Raw genomic sequence first — 23,366 nt, 5'->3', positions numbered from 1 at the left:
CACTAAATAATACTGCAAAAAATGTGGCAAAGCAATTAACTTGTCCTGAATACAAAGTGTTTGGGGCTAATCCAACACAACACATTACTGAGTAACACTCTCCATATTGTCAAGCATAGTGGTGGCTGCATCAAGTTATGGATATGCTTGTAATCGTTAAGGACTGGGGAGTTTTTCAGGATAAAAAAGAAACGGAATTCAGCTATGCACAGGCAAAATGCTAGAGGAAAACCTGATTCAGTCTGCTTTCCACCAGACACTGGGAGATTAATTCACCTTCAGCAGGACAATAACCTAAAACAAAAGGCCAAATCTACACAGGAGTTGCTTACCAAGAAGACAGTGAATGTTCCTGAGTGGCCGAGTTACAATTTTGACTTAAATCTGCTTGAAAATCTATGGTAATACCTGAAAAAGGTTGTTTAGAGACTTACCCAGAAAGACTCAAAGCTGTAATTGCTGCCAAAAGTATATTACTGTTTTATTTGTCATTTTATTTTTTAGAAATGCTAGAATTTTTTTTAACAGAGTATTTTGTGTAGATCATTGACAAGAAATGGCAATTAAATCAATTTTAATCCCACTTTGTAATACAACAAAATGTGGAAAAAGTGAAGGGGTGTGAATACTTTCTGAAGGCACTGTATGTATCAGATAAAAAGGTGCACTAAACGTTTCATATCTAGCATTATGAATAAACCATGAGAGAGTGGTGAGACTCCATAGCCTTAAAGTCCCAACCGTATAGTCACTATATTCACCCATGTGATTACATGTGTGTGAGGGGAATGTGCACCCACATTTTCTCTATGTCTGAATCTCTTTTACAGAGAGTGAGAGTGAGTGAGACACAGAGAGGGAGGGAGAGAGAGAGATAGGGAGAGAGAGACATAGAGACATAGAGAGAGAACGAGAACGAGAGAGAGAGAGAGGGAGAAAGAGAGGGAGAGAGAGAGAGAGAGAGAGAGAGAGAGAGAGAGAGAGAGAGAGAGAGAGAGAGAGAGAGAGAGAGAGAGAGAGATGACAGTCTCTGATGCACATTTACGGTCACACACACACACACGGTCACACACACACCCAAGAACGCACGCACGCACACACATACACACAAACAGACACACACACACGTCTACATTTACATAGAAAGAGACACTTTTGTTTCCCTGGCAATGGCATGGTGGCACTCAGGAATCAATAAGGAATCCTCTCCTACTTGCTTATCAAAATACTGTAGTATACATCAAATCATTAACTATATGATTTAGATCGGAAAGCACATAAATTATTAGAAAAGTAGATAGCTTTTAGAGCATCTGTAGTCATTGATTACAATCTGAAATCAATTATTGTTTTCCTGTATGATTGTTTTATTTTATTGATTAAAAAATCAAACCACACATCTTACAAAAGAAAAGAAAACCGTCAGGGCATTGACATCATAGCACACTGTTTTACAAAATAATTTTCTGTTGGAGGTTCATATCCATCCAACATACACACAGGCGCTTTTACAAAATGTAAATGAATATTGTACTAACATTTTGAGAAAATAAAAACAACACTAATAAATTAGACATCTAATAAATAGTATATATCATTAAATGGTTCATGTTCAAAGCTGAAGTAAGATTGTGTTAATAGTTATCTCAAACAATATTTCTTCAGAGAGTAAATCAGAGAAAATAAAGGCAGGTGTGTTTATTATGCAAAAATAGAAACTACCGATACTAGTCATATTCCTCTTTATAAGTAGTAACTAAAATAAAATATTTTATACATTTGGGTTCTCTACTATCTATTGTATTTACATTAAAAGTATTGTGGCCTCATTCTGTGCAGTAATGGATTTATTCAACTGTTTTATGCATACATCATGTGTTAATAAATGTGTTCATAAAATGCCCAAATATAATTGTCAAACTAAACACACAAAGTACATTGCATTTGATTTCAGTCCATAAGTGCATCTTTTGCACTCCATCACAGGGTCGGAGTTCAATCCGGCATATTGCCAAGTCTTTGGTGCCTACATTGATCCTGCCATTTGATGGCTTAGGGCAATTTACAGTCAATGAGGTTACAGTGTTTAACTGACACATTGTTGGGGGAGGAGACAGTACTAAAGAGTCCCATATAATTTCAAAGACACATTCATATATTTTCATGCATGTAAATGCACACAAAGTCATCATGGAATGATTACAATGGATGTTTCTTGTGGAGTTCTGTTTGGGTCAAGGTCCATTACAAAAACCATTTAAACCACTTTAAAACCATTTTCACTTTAGACTCGCTGGATTAGCCTATATTTGATTGTAAAACATATTCTGCCTACCTTTTGATTTCTAATAGCATAGATCTGTGAATGTAGGGATAGGTTAGGCTGACCATGTAGTTAAAAACAATAATAATAATAATAATAATAATAATAATAATAATAATAACAATGACATCTAACCCAGTCTCTTTGCAGTAACATAACGGGGTTCCATATTTTGTAGAATGTTTTGATCCATGCTCCAACTACTATTATGGAATATTTTTTGTGACAACACAACCAACACTGTGGATGATAAAATGCTTCTAAAAAGACAACTTTCCTCAAAATGCCTTATAACAAGAAAGGAAACCTTCTTGAAGTGGCACAGCAGTCATAGACAGGAACCTCTACATCAAGAGGTGGTGTCGGCTGAATCAGCCAATTATACAGGGTTGTCAGCTATGTGTCACAAAACATCATTGAACAAGATAGCAGCCCCTACAGTGCTGAACTATGCAAAATAATTGTGGAGTTACAATAACAAAAATCACTACTTTTCTATAAACATAGAACATTAGTTGGGAGTCTGACCCCAAATGGTCTAAAAGCTTGGGAATGAAATATAAAATGTACACATACTTACAGCCCAAAAGTATTCACCCAATGTTTGATGGCATTTTTGTAACAGTGCTTGTAATTCACTAAGAAATAAACCTCATAAAAAACGACTATTCATGATTTCATTTATTTTTCCATAAGAAACAAATATTCCTAAAATAATCAAAAACCTATCTGGACAGAAGTTCAAAATGAGTTGGTAAAAAAAATATTTACATGGCATGCAATGTCTTGAAGGTCTTGATTGTTCCAGTAAATAATGTAGGTCATAAACAGAGAGTCTGTGTAATAAAGACATACATATTGTTATATGTAGCCTCAGACATTCCCTCTGTGGAACAGAATAACCATTAGTTGTGGTTTAGTCCCTCTGGACTGGCAAAGCAAGTGTAGTTGCGGTACAATACAGTAGAAGGCCTTTTATTGAGGACTGCTCCCCCTGTTGGAAAACAGTACAAATGTCATATTTCAATTCCACACCAATTGCTCAAATTTGCTGTGGCTACAGTGTTGCTATACAGTATGCTCTGTCTCATCAAGTATCAAAGGGAACAAAAACACAAATTCTGAACTTTAAAATCATCCCTTACAATGAGAAGTACTGAGACCTGCATAAGGGACATAAGCATGGATATCTAAACCGACAAAATGAGTAAGGCAAGAGAAAATAAAGTAAAGGTTACTTAGCATTTGACGTTGTGTAATTGAAGACCCCCCTTTTCCTTCTTCTAACCATCTACCATTCCAAGCCACCCTCTTCCACCCATGTCCCTGCTCACACCAAGTTTGTGTTGTGATGAGAAGAGAAAGGAGCTAGAGACATTGAGACAGGGGATCAGGAGGGGGGATCGGGGCATCTGTTCTCAGCTTGGTGAAGATGCCTGAAATGTAATGACAACCAGTGTGTCAGTTTAGTAGTTTTCACGCAGTTAGTGAGTAGTCCCCTCAGGTTGGGGTGGTCAGGGAGGGTTCAGGGCCGGGCCTCATCAGGGGGTGTGGAACGAGAGGAGAGGGGAGGGACAGGTGCTTAGAGCTGAGAGTCAGCCCCCAGGCTGTTAAGCTCCTCTGGCGAGTGCTTCTCTCCCCCAGTGCCAGCCGACTGGCGGAACCCGGCCGAGATCTCGTCAAACGTCCGGCCCTTGGTCTCAGGCACCTTGAAGTAGGTGAAGATGAAGAAGCTGAGCAGCAGTATGGTGAAGATGACGAAGACATAAGGGCCACACAACTCCTGTAGGGTGAGAAGGTGTAGAGAAGGAGAGAGAACATTGATGACTCTGTTTATTAAGCAGTGGGCTCCAAACAAACATGTATTCAAACTACCAGTTCACATATATCAAGATTAGTATTTCTACAACATCTACCATGTTGAGCATCTGACTAACAAGGTTGTGCTCAGTGCTTACCTCTACATACTGGAAGGCCATGCCCACTATGAAGTTGGCAGTCCAGTTGGAGAAGCCAGCCACAGCGAAGGCCGAGGGCCGGGGTCCCTGGGAGAACAGCTCAGCCACGATGAACCAGGGGATGGGACCCGGGCCGATCTCAAAGAACGCTACGAAGGCAAATATGGCCACAATACTCACGTAGGACATCCATGGCAGCTGGTCCTGATGGAGGACAAACAGACAGCAGAGGGTTAAACTACTGGTATTCATGCTACATATTATATTAACAAGTGTTTTTCCTCATTCATTCCTTATGAGAGCTGCTAGCATTATGTGAAATGTGTTGTAGTTAGTCTAAGTACCAGCAGAGCCAGAGCGATGGTCATCAGGACGGCAGCGCCTGCCATTCCAATCAGCCCCAGCAGGTGGAGAGACCTGCGTCCAGCGCGCTCCACCACAAACAGCTGAGGAACGGAGATAGGGTTGAGTTGTACTGTCCAAACACAAATGTGGTTCATCATGCATCATGCGCACCAAAAATGACACAAACACACCAGTATCTGCCATAGTTACTCACCGACACCACAGTGAAGGCTGTGTTGACCACGCCGGCACCAATTGTAGCATAAACAGGCTGAGCAACTCCGGCCTTCTCAAAGATACGGGTAGAATAGTAGAAAATCTGGAGGACACCAAAAACACAGTTTAGAGTTAGAAAATAGACATGTTAGCATACGTGTTTGTGTATATGGAGTGTGTGTTTGGGGTGAGAAGTATGAGAGGTGACTCACAGCGTTGATGCCAGACAGCTGCTGGGAGAGCTGGAGCATGATGGCGATGAAGATGGGCTGGCGGTAGAGTGGCGAGCGGAACAGCTCCAGGATGGTCACCTTCTTCTCCCTCATCATCTGCCTGGCCTCCTCCTTCATCTCCTGCATGTCTGCACTCACGTCTGTGGTCCCACGCAGCTTCTTCAGGACTTACAGGGACAGAGAGAGAATAGGAGGTTACATTACAGTCTGGGTTGGGTCACTCAATACCTGGTCAATTCAAACAATTCAGGGGATAAGTTTAAATTCAACTAATGAATTGAAAATGTGCTATTATTTTAGATGAGGAATATTTTCAACTCATTCAAATTGACAGACCTGAAATTGGCTGAACTGATTACATAAAGCGTATGAATGTGTGTTTGTGTGTAAATGTACTCTACTCACCAGTTTTGGCCTTGTTCTCCTCGTTGCGGTTGATGAGGAGGAAGCGGGGGCTCTCGGGGCAGAAGGGCAACAGGGCACACTGCACCAGGGCTGGGATGAAGGTGAAGCCCAGCAGGAAGGGCCACAGTAACTCGTTCCCCATTAAGGCATCCATGCCAAACACCTGAACCACAACACATAGTTAGACCACCATCCGATTAAGCCCTCTTGTGCAAACTTCCGCCGTACCTTACTTCATTGTTAACCTAAAGACGTACGAGCTACCAGACCGACCCAGTCTCAGGAATGGCTAACTCTGGAGATCCCTTCGATCTATAATAATAATAATAATAATAATAATAATAATAATGTATGCCATTTAGCAGACGTTTTTATACAAATAGACTTACAATCATGCATGCATACATTTTACGTGATCCCAGGAATCAAACCCACTATCCTGGTGTTGCAAGCGCCATGTTCTATCAACTGAGCGGTAAATCTGCTTTTAGGTTTTTTGCACGTTACTTGCGGAATAATCTCCAAAATCGTTAATGTCATGATTTGGTGCTTCTAGGGCAGTTCAGATGGCTGATTGAGGACCTATTTATTGAAACATTTATTTGTTTTCTATGATTGTGTTTTGTATCTCTGTTTTGCTTTCGTAGTGTATTGATGTGTATATTTTTGTAATTACTGGGCTCATCTGTAAATGAGACCTTGGTCTCAGCATGACTCCATGTCAAAATAAAGGTTAAAAAAAAAGATTATGTAGCACAACTCTCATAGAGAACCCTTTGTAAAAGCATACATATCATCCATTATTCTCCATATAATATCCCTGTTGCCACTGGCACTGACCTGTGCCATCAGGATGCCCATGACAATGCCCAGCTGGTGGAGGGTACCCAGGGCTCCTCGAAGGGCAGTGGGGGCCACCTCACCCACGTACATGGGTACAAAGCCAGTGGAGAGGCCGGAGTAAAGTCCCACCACGAAGCGCCCGATGATCAGCATCTCCCACGACTCACCTAGCTTAGAGAAGCCCATTAAAGCAGCGGCGACAAAGGCCAGCACGTTGGCCATCAGCATGGAGTTCCTCCTGTAGACATGTCAATTACAGTCCAATTATTGTACAAACCTTTACATGTCACAGATATTATACAGTACATAGGCCATCTATGTAATATCATCTCACATAACACAGTTGTAAATAAACATTGTGAAGTGACGTATTTACCTGCCAAAGCGGTTGACAAACAGGCCCACGGAGAAGGAGCCGAAGATACCACCGACAGAGAAGATGGCGACGGAGACGGACCACAGGGTGGTGAGGGAGGTCTTGGTGATTTGGACTTTGTAGCGTGTGTTCCATGTTTCGTTGAGGAAGCTCTCAATAACCTAGCAGAGAAGGGAAGAAAACAACGGCAGCTTAAAACAATGCCAAAGAACGAAACGGTGCCAAAGAAAGAAACCACAGTCAAATGTTAATTTGCTTTTTTAACTGAAGAGACAGTAAAAAATAAAGTGTTTCCTTGTCCTCATTGCCATTGGCCCGGGCGGCTGCTATTTTGGTGTCTGGCCAGTAGATGACGGTATAGGATTGGATTTCAGGGCCATGTTTCGTATGAAAATGTTCTGAATGTTGTAGATAGAATTACCACAAATAGAGCCGACATGATTTCTTATTCTACATGTCAGAGATGCATGTTTGTTCTACATTGCATTTTTATATCTGAACGTTCCAAAAAGTTGCGTCCTGCTGAACGCGCCCCTCATTTTCCATCAACAAGGAAGTTTATGAAAGAGCGAGGTGTTGGGTTTCAGCCCCTTCCCCCACAGTGCTTATCAGTGTTGCCAAACATACATAAGTCCGCCCAGCGTGTGATGGAAGTTAAGTAGTACAGGCTGGGAGGAATGTGCCCTCTATCTAGCACCTCTAGTACTGTCTCCTCCTGTCCTCCCCTCCCAAATATCACTGCTGGCTCCTGTCATGTGCTTTGCTGATAGATTATACAATATACTTTTTTTACCGATACTTACATAACGCTGAGTGATTCATATAGAACTGCTAATGTATGTTTAAGTCAGCTGAGGGGTAGGCTGTTCAAGATATGACATAGGGTCTGGCATAAATTATACAGACCTAGAAAGTTATCCTAATTTTATGAAAAAAAGTGATGACAAATCTAATATAGCCTAGCCTAGTCAGCCTAACACTGTTAATAGTGTTCAATAAAATAAATTCTTACAGATAGAGAATGGCTGTCCTTGATTTCATATCCTTGATTTGCTCTGAATAGGCTGGTGTCTGACCCAAGACCTAGCAAGCACCTGGACACAATGAAATACACTGTTCATTCATGACCGGTGACCCTGTTCTGATTAAAGTGTTACTGTCTCTGTGGACTCCTGGCTGGGCAGGCGGTCAGGTCTGTCTGTGTTACAAGGTGCCCAATTTGGAGCGGGAAGGGAGGTAAGAGGACAAACAGGCCAGCAGCCCAGGGCCCTTGAGAGACACCTAATCTAATCAGTGCTGCACTCTTTAGAGTGGAGGGCCTGCGTCACAACAACCAGCAACGCTCCATCCCTAATCATAGAGAAAGAGAGAGAGGGAGTGAGGGCGAGGTGGGGTCTCCATATACAGTAGTAATGCTGTTATCACGTTTATCCTGAATCTGGATGTGTCTCTATGCTCAGCAACGCTATCGTTTCTGTTAAGACTTCCCTGCACTCTGTATGTTGCTACTAAACAGCTGTGGCATTGTGTGGTATTACTGAGCATGTGTCAGTGTGCTTTCAGTATTAGTGTTTTATTTTTCATATTTATTTTTTTACAAATGTTAGAATTTTTCTTCCACTGACATTACAGAGTATTTTGTGTAGATTGTTGACAACAAATGGCAATTAAATCGATTTTAATCTCACTTTGTAACACAACAAAATGTGGAAAAAGTAAAGGGCTGTGAATACTTTCTGAAGGCACTGTATGAAGTATCAATATCAGTAGTACTATAAAATAAAGTAAAACCGTGCTGGATCACAGACAACAATGGCAGCGCAAGGTAGCCATCAGGACATTCATTTTTATAAGCAAATTCATACTTTCTCATCTTTTGTTTGCTAGTCGTTCGATTGGTTTGATATTTATCGACGTGACCCAGTCGTTCGTTCTTTATGTTCTGTTGCCATGCTCAGTGGCAACGTTCTTATCCCTTGCTTGCTAGCTAGCCAACTAGCTATGGCTAACACAGTCACGACCTCTGCAGCCAGAATAACAGCAAAGTAGCCGGCAGGGATGTCCTTGTCCCATCGCGCACTAGCGACTCCTGTGGCGGGCCGGGCGCAGTGCACGCTGACTCAGTCGCCAGGTGTACGGTATTTCCTCCGGCACATTGGTGCGGCTGGCTTCCGGGTTGAGCAGGCACTGTGTCAAAAAGCAGTGTGGCTAGGTTGGGTTGTGTTTCGGAGGACGCACGACTCTCGACCTTCGCCTCTCCTGTGTCCGTACGGGAGTTGTAGCGATGGGACAAGACTGTAACTACCAATTGGATACCACAAAATTGGGGAGAAAAAGGGGGTAAAATACCAAAAACATTTGTCCTGATTTCTTTTCAAACTTTTCCTGTTACCTGTTTGTGTCCATTCTAGAATGCCCTTCTAGCCAATCAGAAACAAGTATTCAACAATGCTGTGGTATAACAGCTGATAATATCAGTAAAACCGATATATCGGTCGGGCTCTAGTATCCGGGCAACAAGGCACCTGGAACTTTGAGCCGAGCTGAGCGCCAGAAGGTTTGTTCATACAAAGAGCAATACTGTGTGTGGCTCAGCCCTTTTACCTAAATTAAGAGATTCTTATAGACCACATGACCTAACATCCCCAGGCTGTTGTGAGCTTTCAGTAAACAAAACAATTCTGTAGAGTTAGCACCTACAGTAAAAAGCTGTCCAGGGGACACACTTATATGTGCAACAGTTTGAAGGAGTAGGGTCAAAGAAACTCATTTTGTTTAAGTTAATGGAAAATAGGTTAATTTAACTGATGGAGTCAGATCTCACTGAGAGCTCCTAAATTATGTTCCCTTTAACGGAGTGAGTAGCACTCTCCTGGGTGTCTCTTTACCTACAGTCCAGCAGGCTGAGCCCTTTTGGGGCATGGAAACACTCCTTTACACATGAATCACGTCACAGAGGTCCTCTAATAGACAGTGCCTTGGACGAGATAGGCCTACATCGAGTTATTATTAGCCCCCTTCTTTTCAGGTGTTGCAGGGAACATCTTGACTGGCCTAGACTGGCACAGGGGCAGGGGCAGGGGCAGGGGGACGATTCAAAAACGGTGTCGGTGGGATAACTATAGACAAGCCTTCCCCACCCGATTCTGATCAGACACATCAGCCCCACCTCCCCACCCAATCTCATCCCTGTGGACTCACCTTCTGAGGGGCGTTGATGACACCGGTGTTGTAACCGAACTGCAGCGAGCCAATCACCGCTGCTCCCACCGTCAGCATCAACTGGAAGGTTACTTGCTGAAATGAGACAGGAGAGAGAGTCAGTTAGAAATCACCTCTCTTCCAAATCTTGAAGGTACTTGGAGTTGACAGACTTATTGTCTTATGATAACAAATCTGTAGGCTAAGTTATCCCGTTGATGCCATTCCATATATGACTTGGCTAGATAGGCCTTTAGGCATATTTTGAGTGAGAACCTCCTTGGCACAGTACTGTAAGGGTTAATCAACTTAGTTTTACAATATCCATTGACTTCATCCTGTTCTACTAGTTAGACAAGTAATTTCACTATGAACACCCTGAAGATTGCAAAATGTCCTGATTCTCCTGATTCATGTCCTTTGCATTGACCACTCAAATGAATGTGGCCCTGGTAATGTTTTAGTTTCTAAATGCGTTTCTTCCTCCAAAATGTCAAAAAACTTGCCTAACTTGAGCTGCAGTTTCGTAGAATGGGCTAGAATCCTACATTGTGCAATAGGTGGTTGTACTGCCCCAAATGTGTGTGATAGTGACCCAACTTGCAAGAAGGCAACCTAGCCTCAGGCCAAGAAGATAGGAGGGAGGAGTTAATCCTCAAACTGTCCACCTCAGGTGGTTGACTGTAAATATGGTGCATTAGGACCATGTGTCGGCACCCAGCCCTCTCAGGGGAGCGGTGGTCTAGCCCCCGGCATTGTTCTTGTTCTTGTTCCTGTTAGTTCTAAAATCTTTTGATGGGCTTAATCCCAGTGGAGCCCCAAGTCAGGCAGAGATTGTCCTCATGCAATCAAGTTAACACTCACACACAATCCTTTTCAGATGAGCCATTATGCCACTTTCACATTTCATGTAGTGCGTGTCTGTGGCTAAGTCAGTATTGTAGGCATATTGGGGTTTACACTACCCATGAGTTGTTTTTTTGAGTTGGTTACAATCGTGTGGAGAAGAGGTATGTGGGTTACTGGTAATGGGAGTTTTCCACTGTTTGGGAGTTGTCTGTATCTGTGGTGATGTTTTGATAGTGACATGGCTGTTCTGAAGTTAGAGTTAGCCTTAATGCTTCACACCAGTTGCTATGGAAGCTGAGATCCTATTTCTTACTCATGTTGTGACTATATCGGGATTCCAAACTTAAAGCCAGTGTAGTTATGACTAGGTCCCACATGTCTGTAAAATGTGTGTGAAAGTGAACCATCGTCAAATCTCAGATTTCCGCAAGGAAAAATATAAGCTATGACCATTGTTACAAAATGTACTCAACTATATAAACTAAGATAATGAACTTGCGTGATTTCAGAGTTGTGTCATTGGTTGTTATAGCCTACATGTGTTTCTTATTCATGGCATAATATTTTTGTGAATTCTGAGATTCTTGCCTGAGGGTATGAAGAGGGTAGGGAGCTAGAATGTTTGGAAAACACTCACTGCACAGCAAGCTCAGTGTAGCTCAGTAAGAGACCCAAAAAAGGGCAGGCCTGAAAGTTTTGTGGGCCCACCCCACAGTAGCAGGTTGACCAATAAGGTTCCACACAAGCGATGAGTCGCTGGGGTTCAACGAGTGCATCACTGGGTTGTTATAACCAGCCTCAGTACAGGATGTGAACATTCACCACACACAAACACACACACGTTCAGGAATCCAGAAGTTTGAAAGCTGTTGGCTAGGATCTTAAAGGAGCCATGCTTCCTTTCAGTGAACCAGTTATGTCATTCTTATAGACAATACCTCACTTTTGTAAAAACACCAATTTCCAAATTAACAAGAGACACAGTAATCTTCATTCAACACCACACTCATAGGCTACCTCCCTCTTGTTCACTCAAAAGATGTGCAGGTTTTAAATGGCCACTGTTTGAGTGAGATTGGGACCCTTTAACACAGCCAAACTTGTTTGCAAATACTCCCGAAATATGGAACTTCACTGGAGTGTGTTTGGATGTGTGTGTGTGTGTGTGTGTATGTGAGGAACTATGAAACACTCCTCTGTGACATTGCGTTTAACCTACATACCAGTGTGTAGAGGGAGACATTGCCTAGGGCTGTTACGGTGACCGTATTACCGCCACACCGGCGGTCACGAGTCATGAAGGCAGTCAAATTCCACATGACCGTTTAGTCATGGTAATTAGGCTTCTCCAAGTTCTGATGCTGCTGGTCATTAGTAGCCTACCAAACTTGCTAACTGCCTGGTACTCAGCACTCTATTGTCCCTCTAATCACTCTGACATCAATGCAAATGTATTTGAAAATCTAATCAAACACTTCATGAGAGCCCATGAGCTCATGTTGCGCAACATTTCTATAGGCTATGCAATTGCGGGAGAAAACAGAGTGATGGCCTCTAATAAAAAGAGGAGGATAACATCAGCTTTCTATAGGCAATGGCCTACTCTATTTATTTCTCTACTTTCCTAATATTAAGCACATTGCTTATATTTACAACAGGAGTTGAAAATCCTCCATTCGCTATTTAAGTGCATAAACAACATGTATTTTTTCCCGCTGCCCCTGTTTCGATACAGGTGCATGATAATGGTCCATTCTAAATCAAAACAAATGTCACACATATATTATTTAGTCTATGTAAAGACAAGATTAAATCAAGAATATTCTAATGGGTGACAATATTAACCTATCACTTGTGAATTATATATTATCACTTGTGAATGATGCACAGCATAAGAAACAATGCCTTTTTTTTGCGACTTGTTCGAATCATAGTCACACACCTCATGTAGCCTAGCCCATAGGCCTATATGTTTTAATAAGGTTTGTATCACAACTAATGTGGCCAAATCACTTCTTAAAATTAAGCACATTAATCCACTTTACAAGGGGTTTAGAGCCTAACTGGCATATACAGTTGAAGTCGGAAGTTTACATACACCTTAGCCAAATACATTTAAACTCAGTTTTTCACAATTCCCGACATTTAATCCTAGTAAAAGTTCCCTGTCTTAGGTCAGTTAGGATCACCACTTTATTTTAAGAATGTGAAATGTCAGAATAATAGTAGAGAGAATGATTTATTTCAGCTTTTATTTCTTTCATCACATTCCCAGTGGGTCAGAAGTTTACATACACTCAATTAGTATTTGGTAGCATTGCCTTTAAATTGTTTAACTTGGGTCAAACGTTTCGGGTAGCCTTCCACAAGCTTCCCACAATAAGTTGGGTGAATTTTGACCCATTCCTCCTGACAAAGCTGGTGTAACTGAGTCAGGTTTGTAGGCCTCCTTGCTCACACATGCTTTTTCAGTTCTGCCCACAAATTTTCTATAGGATTGAGGTCAGGGCTTTGTGATGGCCACTCCAATACCTTGACTTTGTTGTCCTTAAGCCATTTTGCCACAACTTTGGAAGTATTGTCCATTTGGAAGACCCATTTGTGACCAAGCTTTAACTTCCTGACTGATGTCTTGAGATGTTGCTTCAATATACAGTGGGGAAAAAAAGTATTTAGTCAGCCACCAATTGTGCAAGTTCTCCCACTTAAAAAGATGAGAGAGGCCTGTAATTTTCATCATAGGTACACGTCAACTATGACAGACAAATTGAGAGAAAAAAAATCCAGAAAATCACATTGTAGGATTATTAATGAATTTATTTGCAAATTATGGTGGAAAATAAGTATTTGGTCACCTACAAACAAGCAAGATTTCTGGCTCTCACAGACCTGTAACTTCTTCTTTAAGAGGCTCCTCTGTCCTCCACTCGTTACCTGTATTAATGGCACCTGTTTGAACTTGTTATCAGTATAAAAGACACCTGTCCACAACCTCAAACAGTCACACTCCAAACTCCACTATGGCCAAGACCAAAGAGCTGTCAAAGGACACCAGAAACAAAATTGTAGACCTGCACCAGGCTGGGAAGACTGAATCTGCAATAGGTAAGCAGCTTGGTTTGAAGAAATCAACTGTGGGTGCAATTATTAGGAAATGGAAGACATACAAGACCACTGATAATCTCCCTCGATCTGGGGCTCCATGCAAGATCTCACCCCGTGTGGTCAAAATGATCACAAGAACGGTGAGCAAAAATCCCAGAACCACACAGGGGGACCTAGTGAATGACCTGCAGAGAGCTGGGACCAAAGTAACAAAGCCTACCATCAGTAACACACTACGCCGCCAGGGACTCAAATCCTGCAGTGCCAGACGTGTCCCCCTGCTTAAGCCAGTACATGTCCAGGCCCGTCTGAAGTTTGCTAGAGTGCATTTGGATGATCCAGAAGAGGATTGGGAGAATGTCATATGGTCAGATGAAACCAAAATAGAACTTTTTGGTAAAAACTCAACTCGTCGTGTTTGGAGGACAAAGAATGCTGAGTTGCATCCAAAGAACACCATACCTACTGTGAAGCATGGGGGTGGAAACATCATGCTTTGGGGCTGTTTTTCTGCAACGGGACCAGGACGACTGATCCGTGTAAAGGAAAGAATGAATGGGGCCATGTATCGTGAGATTTTGAGTGAAAACCTAATTCCATCAGCAAGGGCATTGAAGATGAAACGTGGCTGGGTCTTTCAGCATGACAATGATCCCAAACACACCGCCCCGGGCAACGAAGGAGTGGCTTCGTAAGAAGCATTTCAAGGTCCTGGAGTGGCCTAGCCAGTCTCCAGATCTAAACCCCATAGAAAATCTTTGGAGGGAGTTGAAAGTCTGTGTTGCCCAGTGACAGCCCCAAAACATCACTGCTCTAGAGGAGATCTGCATGGAGGAATGGGCCAATATACCAGCAACAGTGTGTGAAAACCTTGTGAAGACTTACAGAAAACGTTTGACCTGTGTCATTGCCAACAAAGGGTATATAACAAAGTATTGAGAAACTTTTGTTATTGACCAAATACTTATTTTCCACCATAATTTGCAAATAAATTCATTAAAAATCCTACAATGTGATTTTCAGGATTTTTTTTCTCATTTTGTCTGTCATAGTTGACGTGTACCTATGATGAATATTACAGGCCTCTCTCATCTTTTTAAGTGGGAGAACTTGCACAATTGGTGGCTGACTAAATACTTTTTTTCCCCACTGTATCCACATAATTGTCCTTCCTCATGATGCCATCTATTTTGTGAAGTGCACCAGTCCCTCCTGCAGCAAAGCACCCCCACAGCATGATGCTGCCACCCCCGTGCTTCACGGTTGGGATGGTGTTCTTCGGCTTGTAAGCAATCCCCTTTTTCCTCCAAACATAACGATGGTCATTATGGCCAAAGAGTTCTATTTTTGTTTCATCAGACCAGAGGACATTTCTCCAAAAAGTATGATATTTTTCCCCATGTGCAGTTGCAAACCATAGTCTGGCTTTTTTATGGCGGTTTTGGAGCAGTGGTTTCTTCCTTGCTGAGCGGCCTTTCAGGTTATGTCGATATAGGACTCGTTTTACTGTGGATATAGAAACTTTTGTACATGTTTCCTCCAGCATTTTCACAAGGTCCATTGCTGTTGTTCTGGGATTGATTTGCACCAAAGTACGTTCATCTCTAGGAGACAAAACGCGTCTCCTTCCTGAGCGGTATGACGGCTGCGTGGTCCCATGGTGTTTATACTTGCGTACTATTGTTTGTACAAATGAACGTGGTACCTTCAGGCATTTGGAAATTGCTCCCAAGGATGAACCAGACTTGTGGAGGTCTACAATCTTTTTTCTGAGGTCTTGGCTGATTTCTTTTGATTTTCCCATGATGTCAAGCAAAGAGGCACTGAGTTTGAAGGTAGGCCTGGAAATACATCCACAGGTACACCTCCAATTGACTCCAATTATTTCAATTAGCCTATCAGAAGCTTCTAAAGTCATGACATAATTTTCTGGAATTTTCCAAGCTGTTTAAAGGCACAGTCAACTTAGTGTATGTAATATTCTGATCCCTTGGAATTGTGATATAGTGAATAATAAGTGAAATAATCTGTCTGTAAACAATTGTTGGAAAAATTACTTGTGTCATGCACAAAGTAGATGTCCTAACTGACTTGCCAAAACTATAGTTTGTTAACAAGAAATTTGTGGAGTTGTTGAAAAACGAGTTTTAATGACTCCAACCTAAGTTTATGTAAACTTCCGACTTCAACTGTATAAGCAGCGCGTGAGTTTCAAGTTTGGGGAAGATTATTTTCACCATAAAACTGCACCTTTATAATAAAAGCATTACATGCATAATTGCATTTGCGGTCACTTTTGATAATGGTGTTTTCCGCTAATGGAACATTCGTGCTTATAGCCTACTACCATGTGCACATTGCTGCGCTTATAATGTGAATAAGTAGCCTAATAGTTTATCAACATTTTAAGCTAAACGTTATGATCTGCTGCATCAGCCACATTGCATAAAAAAGGTTTTTTGATGCTAGTGGTTGTATTAATTTGGGATCTATTGCATCCCACAACTATCCCAGACTATGTTTGGAATATTTATTTATCGCACAGAATAGAATAGGTCGACTTTTGTACTATGAGGGATAGTAGATTGAAATAGGCTTGTGCTTTTGCTGTTCGTTAGGCCTACTCACCTTGTTGGCTGACGAAAAGTAAATGTGGACAGTTCTTCCAATATCTTCAATATGCACCTCGGAATTGGATAAGGACGCGTGCAGTTGCGTCCTCGATGTGTTTGTCTTAACTTGTAGCCTGTGAGAAAGACCCGATCATGGGACGGAGAGCCGTGTGAGTGAGAGACGCTTCGGATTGCGCAGCACACTCAGAGAGAAGGGCACAACACAGCACTCCGGGCCGCAAAAGGCATGGACATTTTTAAGGTGCATTACGGCCACAAAGGGGATGCCGCCATGACATTCGAGGCATTATGCTTGTCAAATTGTGAATGAGAGACTATTGGAGTGTGTACAGCCTGCGCAAAAAACAAAGCAGAGCTCAAGCATTTCAAGTGACTCAAATCATCATTAGAGTCTCTTCACGCAGCCTTACAATGTATTAAAAATAAAAAACATATATCCCAACGTTTGTAGAACAACTAAAGTTACTTGAATAACTCTAAATTAAGCATATAGGAGTACCTATTTCTTTGTTAACCGCACAACACAGATTGTGCGCACTCCCTCAAATTGTTTGGAGAAAATGTTATATTTTATTCAGCTTTGTTCAATTGTATTCTTCATACTATAAAATAATATAAAATAATGCCATGGAATTATAAGCAAATCTTGTCTGCTAAATGAACTAGTGTAGCCCACAGCCATTTGGCATAGCCACATCAGGACCTAACATAAGGACAACTCAGAGTATGCTATTATAGACTACATTTTCTTCATATCATGCTTCTTTAGACCTGTCTAAAATAAATAATGGATTTATTGTGAAGGTGTAGACTATATTACATGGATTTATTATACTTTTTTTAATGGCTTGTAGGCTATGTGAGGAAGCCAGGAGATGCTAAATGTGTTTATGTTCATTAACGGTCAATTACCGTGAGACTGACAGTTATTTGCTTGACAATCACCGGCTGAAGACATTTTGTGACCACCACAGCCCTAACCATGCCTCCCCCTGGCCTAAACACATATAAGCACACCCACACACACACACTATTAGGAGAAAGAATCAGGGCAGATCTTTTTTTATTTTATTTTTTATTTCACCTTTATTTAACCAGGTAAGCCAGTTGAGAACAAGTTCTCATTTACAACTGCGACCTGGCCAAGATAAAGCAAAGCAGTGCGATAAAAACAACAACACAGAGTTACATATGGGGTAAACAAAACATAAAGTAAATATACAGTGTGTGCAAATGTAGCAAGTTATGGAGGTAAGGCAATAAATAGGCTATAGTGCAAAATAATTACAATTAGTATTAACACTGGAATGATAGATGTGCAAGAGATTATGTTCAAATAGAGATACTGGGGTGCAAATGAGCAAAATAAATAACAATATAGGGATGAGGTAGTTGGGTGGGCTAATTTCAGATGGGCTGTGTACAGGTGCAGTGATCGGTAAGGTGCTCTGACAACTGATGCTTAAAGTTAGTATCTTGTGTTCTATGCTATCAGAAAACATTCCAGTGTGTTCTTTCTGAAAGGGGATGGTCACGTATCATTCACCTCGGAAACAACGAAGTCACACCCTCCAGCTCTGAGATGGTTGTCACAGCCTTACAGACTAACACTGGCTCTTTAAACACATAATGTCACCATCTTTGTAAAACAGCTTTACATTCCTGTCAAAGATGTACTGACTTGTATTCAAATAGTATTTTGATTAGATAAGCTATACAAAAAGACCTTGTCACATGATGACTGATGACTCATGCCCATGTTCAATAAGGAACTAAAGGTACTGGTTATATAATAAAACAACTTTCATTGAGACAACAAAATCAGGAGAGTTTAACTGGCATACCGACAGCATACAAATCCCTTACCATTTTTAGAACATGTTTATATAAAGATTTCCTTGGTTCTGTCAGCGCAACCAAACTTCCATGCAAATAAATCTCCTTCTCCTCAGGAGTGAGTCTGTGAATTCTTGCCCAGTCACAGTGATGTGGCTGGAGTATTGTTGACTGTGGCTTTAGGCCTAGTTGGTTATAATTTAATGAATCTAACTTGGATCAATAAAAATTGAATATGCTGATATACAACCGTTCTCCAAAAAAGGCTTTTGCATGATTACAATCAATGTTTACGTTTCAGACCTGCCTCATCTAATGCCTCATCAGTGAAACCTCTTCACATCGATGTGATGCATGAGACAGTCTGGGCTTGAGCAAACATCTAAAGTGATCATAGGCCTGTCCCTTGAGCAACAGTTTACTCAACAAAGTCCAATGGTTAAATGCTTGGAGGTAGTTAGGTAAATTAGATCTACTTCATAAGATCAACAAAAGCAGTCCAACAAGGAAACACTGACGCAGGAGCCAGTGTATACTGCGCTGATGAATGACGATGGTGAACCTGTTCTTAAAAGGAACGGGAACAGGGTTTGGAAAAAAGTTGTATAATAGGTAAGCAGAATTGTGAAAGTCAATTCCAAGTGTAAGATATAACCTTTTTTTCACATAAGCACTTTGTTGCCTAATGTCTGGTGACCAAAGCCCTAAAGCTGACACTACTGGTTTTGGGAGGATGTATGGTGAAACAGAATTACTTCCTGCTATGTAATGTTTACAGCCACATCTTCCCTGTAAGTGAAACCTATAATGCAATAGTTTAGTTCCAGTTAATTTAATCACCTTTGTCTATAATCTAGAATTGTCAGTGGTCCCCCTCTTCTAACACCCTAGCCTCTTCTAAAATTACTGCTGGTACACGTTGCAACCATACCATTTTTCAATTCCTCATCATTTTCTTAATGGGTGCAGGCATATTAGTAACTGGGATAAGCAATTTCATAAATGTGTCAAGTGCAGCGTCTGTTTGCTCCTCATTACACACCACGGACCAACAAATATTATTTACATCAACAACATAGGAATCACTACAAAACGTATTGTATGACCTCTTATCCACTATATTTGGCCCAGCCTTTGGAACTTTGGTTTTCCTAGATATGGCTACTATATTGTGATCATTACATCCGATGGATTTGGATACGGCTTTAAAACAAATTTCTGCAGCATTAGTAAAGATGTGATCAATACATGTTGATGATTTCACTCCTGTGCTGTTTGTAACTACCCTGGTAGGTAGTCAACCTGAACCAGGTTGCAGGCACTAGGTACAGTTTGAAGCTTTCTCTTGAGTGGGCAGCCTGATGAAAGCCAGTCAATATTTAAATCACACAGAAAATATACCTCTCTGTTGATATCACATACATTATCAAGCATTTCACACATGTTATCCAGATACTGACTGTTAGCACTTGGTAGTCTATAGCAGCTTACCACCAGGATGGGCTTTAGGTGAGGCAGATGAGCCTGTAGCCATATTCCTTCAACAGTATTTAACATGAGATCCTCTCTAAGGTTTACAGGAATGTGGTTCTGAATATAAACGGCAACACCTCCACCTTTGGCATTTCTGTATTTTCTGTAGATGTTATAACCATGTATTGCTACCGCTGTATCATCAAAGGTATTATCTAAGTGAGTTTCAGGGATTGTCAGAATATGAATGTCATCTGTTACTAGCAAATTATTGATTTCCTGAACCTTGTTTCGTAAACTACATATGTTAACGTGGGCTATTTTTAGCACTTTTCTGGGATGCTTGATTGTTTTCATTGCTTTACTGGGAAGCTTAGCAGAGGTAGACATGCTCATGTTATTTATGTTAGTGCAGGGTGAGCTGCACACAGTGAACTTCCTACTAGGGCACACCACCTCAGTGCTAGCTGTATAACTCTGGTTAATAGGCACATGATTACTGCATACAATAGCTGTGGGATCAGCAGAGGCATTCAAGGCAGTAAAAGGGACAGAAATTAGGTTACTTACATTGAGTCTTCCAACGCCCCTGTGATAATGTACATTTGCTGAAGCATTATGACAACTCAGCGACACAATGGTATGGATGAACTGAGCTGGGCTTGGGTCATGGTCTAAAACATACATAGAGGTCAATGGGTAGACTGGGAGGTAGGCATGCAGACAGACTCTCGACAGACTGTCTGATACTAAACATACGTCTGTATTTAGGATCCATCTAATTTCCCACTGATTTCTGGTGCAAGGGTTGTTTCAAACCGGACACAATATCAGATACAGTACAGCTCTAAGGAGAAAAAGATAATGTGCCTTACAGATTTAACCAAACTCTCCTTTACATGAATAGCGATTAGCAGAGAGGTCAGTACAGCATGTACAATGCCTTCCACTTCTTCTAGGAAACTAATTAGGCTCTACGTTTGTGCCTGTTTCAATTACAGCATTCCCAGATCTCTTAATCCCATATTTTATAGAAAATAGACATTAAGCCTCATTAGAACAAACACACTGACATGTACATTAAAGGGCATACTGAAGGGGCAGTCATGCAGAGGGAAATAAAGCTAGTGGACCGTCTTGAAGAAAGGCAGTGGATTGAGTGGAATTAAGCTTTTAGAAGGAAGGAACTGAATGCCGGCTCTGAACAGTCAGCTCTGTCAAAAATCTAACTGTTTCTTAGAGAGTTATACCACTCAACACAGACCAGGTCAACTGTATGCTTGACCCCAATTACCTAGCTTCTTACCCAAGAAAAAAAGAGGCCTCCGTTGAACTAAAAACAAAGCCTATTGTTTAGAGTCAAGCTTTAAAGGGACTCACAACTTGTGCCCAAACTGCCCATGAATTCAGTCATGTTTTGATTGTTAGGCTTTGCGCCGGAAGGGAAAGCCCTATTAGTTGAATGCTTGTTATCTAGTCTATAAAGGGAACAAAGATGTTAGACAGTATTGTTATTTGGAGAGAGGTTGAAGTTAAACAGCCAATTGGTGAGCAGTCAAGCAGGGGAGGTGTCTATCTGAACAGGTGTATCAAAGTGAGGCCAAAAAGTACTACCTTGCAGACAGATGAGACAGAATATCATTGATGTGTGCTCAGAGGTGAGTATGGACAAATGCATATTACAATGTTATGCACACATGATTGAACCATGGCTGGTGACAGCTTGATGGCATTTTGGCTGTTGATTTTTCAACCACACCCTGCGTCACCAACACCTGGTTGTACCCACACGCTGACTGCCACTTCCCTGCCTTGTTGCACACACCCAGAGATCATTAAAACCAATAGGCAAAGCCCAACCACGAGATGCTGATTATTAACACGCTCAGCGCGGTATTAGCATGGACGCACGCTCAAAGCTCAAGCTGCCTGTCGAAAGCAAAACACTAGCCTAATGGGAATTTAGGCTTTTACCCCCTCGTCTTTTCCTACTGTGAGTATTCCCCTGTAAGGGACCGCCCCTGGCCATCTGCAGTCCTGGTATCTGTGGGAACAGAACAGGACCATTCCCATCACGTCCAGGACATAGCCTTCCAGCTGAGCGCCAGGAAATCACATAGCTCTACCAAACCAAAAAAGGGGATACAGAAAAAGAACAATAAACATGTTCACCATGTCAAGCAGAAGTAACAGTAAGCAAGGACTGGGAGGGACTTTGAAGTTGTCATGGGGTTAACTAACCACACAGCATCAGCTGTAAGAGTCAGCCATATCAGAGACCAGATGAGTCACATCTCTTCCTTTTACTACTGTAAACCAACAATAAGTAAATAATAAATGTTACATCGGACAAATTAACAAAAATTAAGTGAAGACCTCATATGCTGTGATAAAACAGATCATCTCAATCTAGACTTTAATGTGCTGCCTTCCTGTGAGTAATGGCATCATGCTTACACGATACAGGCATGATGCCAACAGAGGGGTATGCAGGTTTATTAGCCAGGATGCAGGTAGTTTATCATCTTTAAAAGGGATTATAAATAGCCAATTAGGGGCCACACACGTAGGCATACCCCAAGATATGATGCTGGCGCGCGTGCTTCATTTCCCCAGCAGCCGGATATCCCACTGCGTCCAAATATGCTGGTGAGCAGCACAGCGCACATGATTTACATTTCAATTGAATGAAAAAATTAAATGGTGAGTTAGCCAGTGCAACTTATTGAAAACAAAGTCTTACCATTCTAAACCCATTGACATTACAAGCTAACCCAACCAGTTTTTCAGACAAACTAGCTTGTCTCTCTCTCTCTCTCTCTCTCTCTCTCTCTCTCTCTCTCTCTCTCTCTCTCAGAGACACAGACAGACAGACACACAAACACACAGTTTTGTATATTGGTTTCTTAGAATGCTGCTAACTAGTCGTTAGCCTCACTTAGAGTCACAATTACCTTGCCGCCTGAATCCATCGCCGCAGTGTGTCTTGTCGATATTATTGCTGGCAATCTTTAAATGTCAGTACTTTAGTTTGGGTAACTTCCGCGTGTCTTCTTTTAGCTCAGACGATGTGTCTCATTTTTAGAGATTTCTGGTGAAAAAAGATGACTGATACAAGATGTCATAAACAATAGTAGCTTCTTCTTTGTTCTTCTTTATTTTCAGAGTAATTATTTGTTTCCAAATTGTCCTCAGTTCATCTTAGTTTATTCCCCCAGTGGTATTGCTGCCATGAGCTCAAAACTTCAGATTAATTATGTCCCAAAGGTTTATTTGGTTGTTGAAGTAGGTCGTTCCTCGAGTAGCCTACAGACTGCTCTTTCGGGGAATAAGACGGTGAATATATGTTCTCCAGCCCAACTACAGAGATTGGCTGACGCAAGTTTAGTTCGGCCCATGGAGGTGTGTAGGAGGCCCGTTTCTATCCCTGAACTTCTATTGGTTTACATTTTGCACCGCTTTCACGAGGTTCCGACATTTAACTCCGAATATTGTCACTTCGTTGTGTTGAAGAAATTTGGTAGGGTAGTTGTGTTAAGCACATCGTCCTATTTAATTCCACTGACACAT

At 41.5% G+C, this 23,366-nt stretch overlaps 1 protein-coding gene across 2 annotated transcripts; it reads right to left on the bottom strand.

The window, feature by feature from the left end:
- Window positions 1-1,339: 1,339 nt before the first annotated feature.
- On the bottom strand, window positions 1,340-23,152 carry LOC121577748 (solute carrier family 2, facilitated glucose transporter member 1). 2 transcript variants are annotated; one of them, XM_041891602.2, is made up of 10 exons: window positions 22,751-23,152; window positions 9,901-9,996; window positions 6,700-6,860; window positions 6,321-6,561; window positions 5,481-5,643; window positions 5,055-5,242; window positions 4,841-4,945; window positions 4,626-4,727; window positions 4,282-4,485; window positions 1,340-4,106 (listed from the first exon to the last, which is right to left on the bottom strand). In XM_041891602.2, the coding sequence occupies exons 1-10, from the start codon at window positions 22,766-22,768 to the stop codon at window positions 3,906-3,908; spliced, it is 1,479 nt and encodes a 492-aa protein (XP_041747536.1). In that variant the 5' UTR covers window positions 22,769-23,152; the 3' UTR covers window positions 1,340-3,905. The 2 variants fall into 2 exon arrangements, with proteins under 2 accessions (XP_041747536.1, XP_041747537.1); XM_041891603.2 differs by lacking the exon at window positions 22,751-23,152 and adding an exon at window positions 22,373-22,391.
- Between the last annotated feature and the right edge of the window lie 214 nt (window positions 23,153-23,366).

Source organism: Coregonus clupeaformis, chromosome 12 (assembly GCF_020615455.1).
Source record: "Coregonus clupeaformis isolate EN_2021a chromosome 12, ASM2061545v1, whole genome shotgun sequence".
Taxonomy (NCBI): Eukaryota; Metazoa; Chordata; class Actinopteri; order Salmoniformes; family Salmonidae; genus Coregonus; species Coregonus clupeaformis.
The sequence above is the reverse complement of the archived record's forward strand: the minus strand, read 5'-3'. Positions and strand labels throughout refer to the sequence as shown.

Excerpts from the sequence above, each read along its gene's own strand:
- LOC121577748 (XM_041891602.2), bottom strand. Across the intron at positions 5,243-5,480 it reads GGAGAACAAGGCCAAAACTG|TCCTGAAGAAGCTGCGTGGG; the intron begins GTGAGTAGAGTA and ends TGTCCCTGTAAG. Across the intron at positions 4,946-5,054 it reads AGCTGTCTGGCATCAACGCT|ATTTTCTACTATTCTACCCG; the intron begins GTGAGTCACCTC and ends GGTGTCCTCCAG.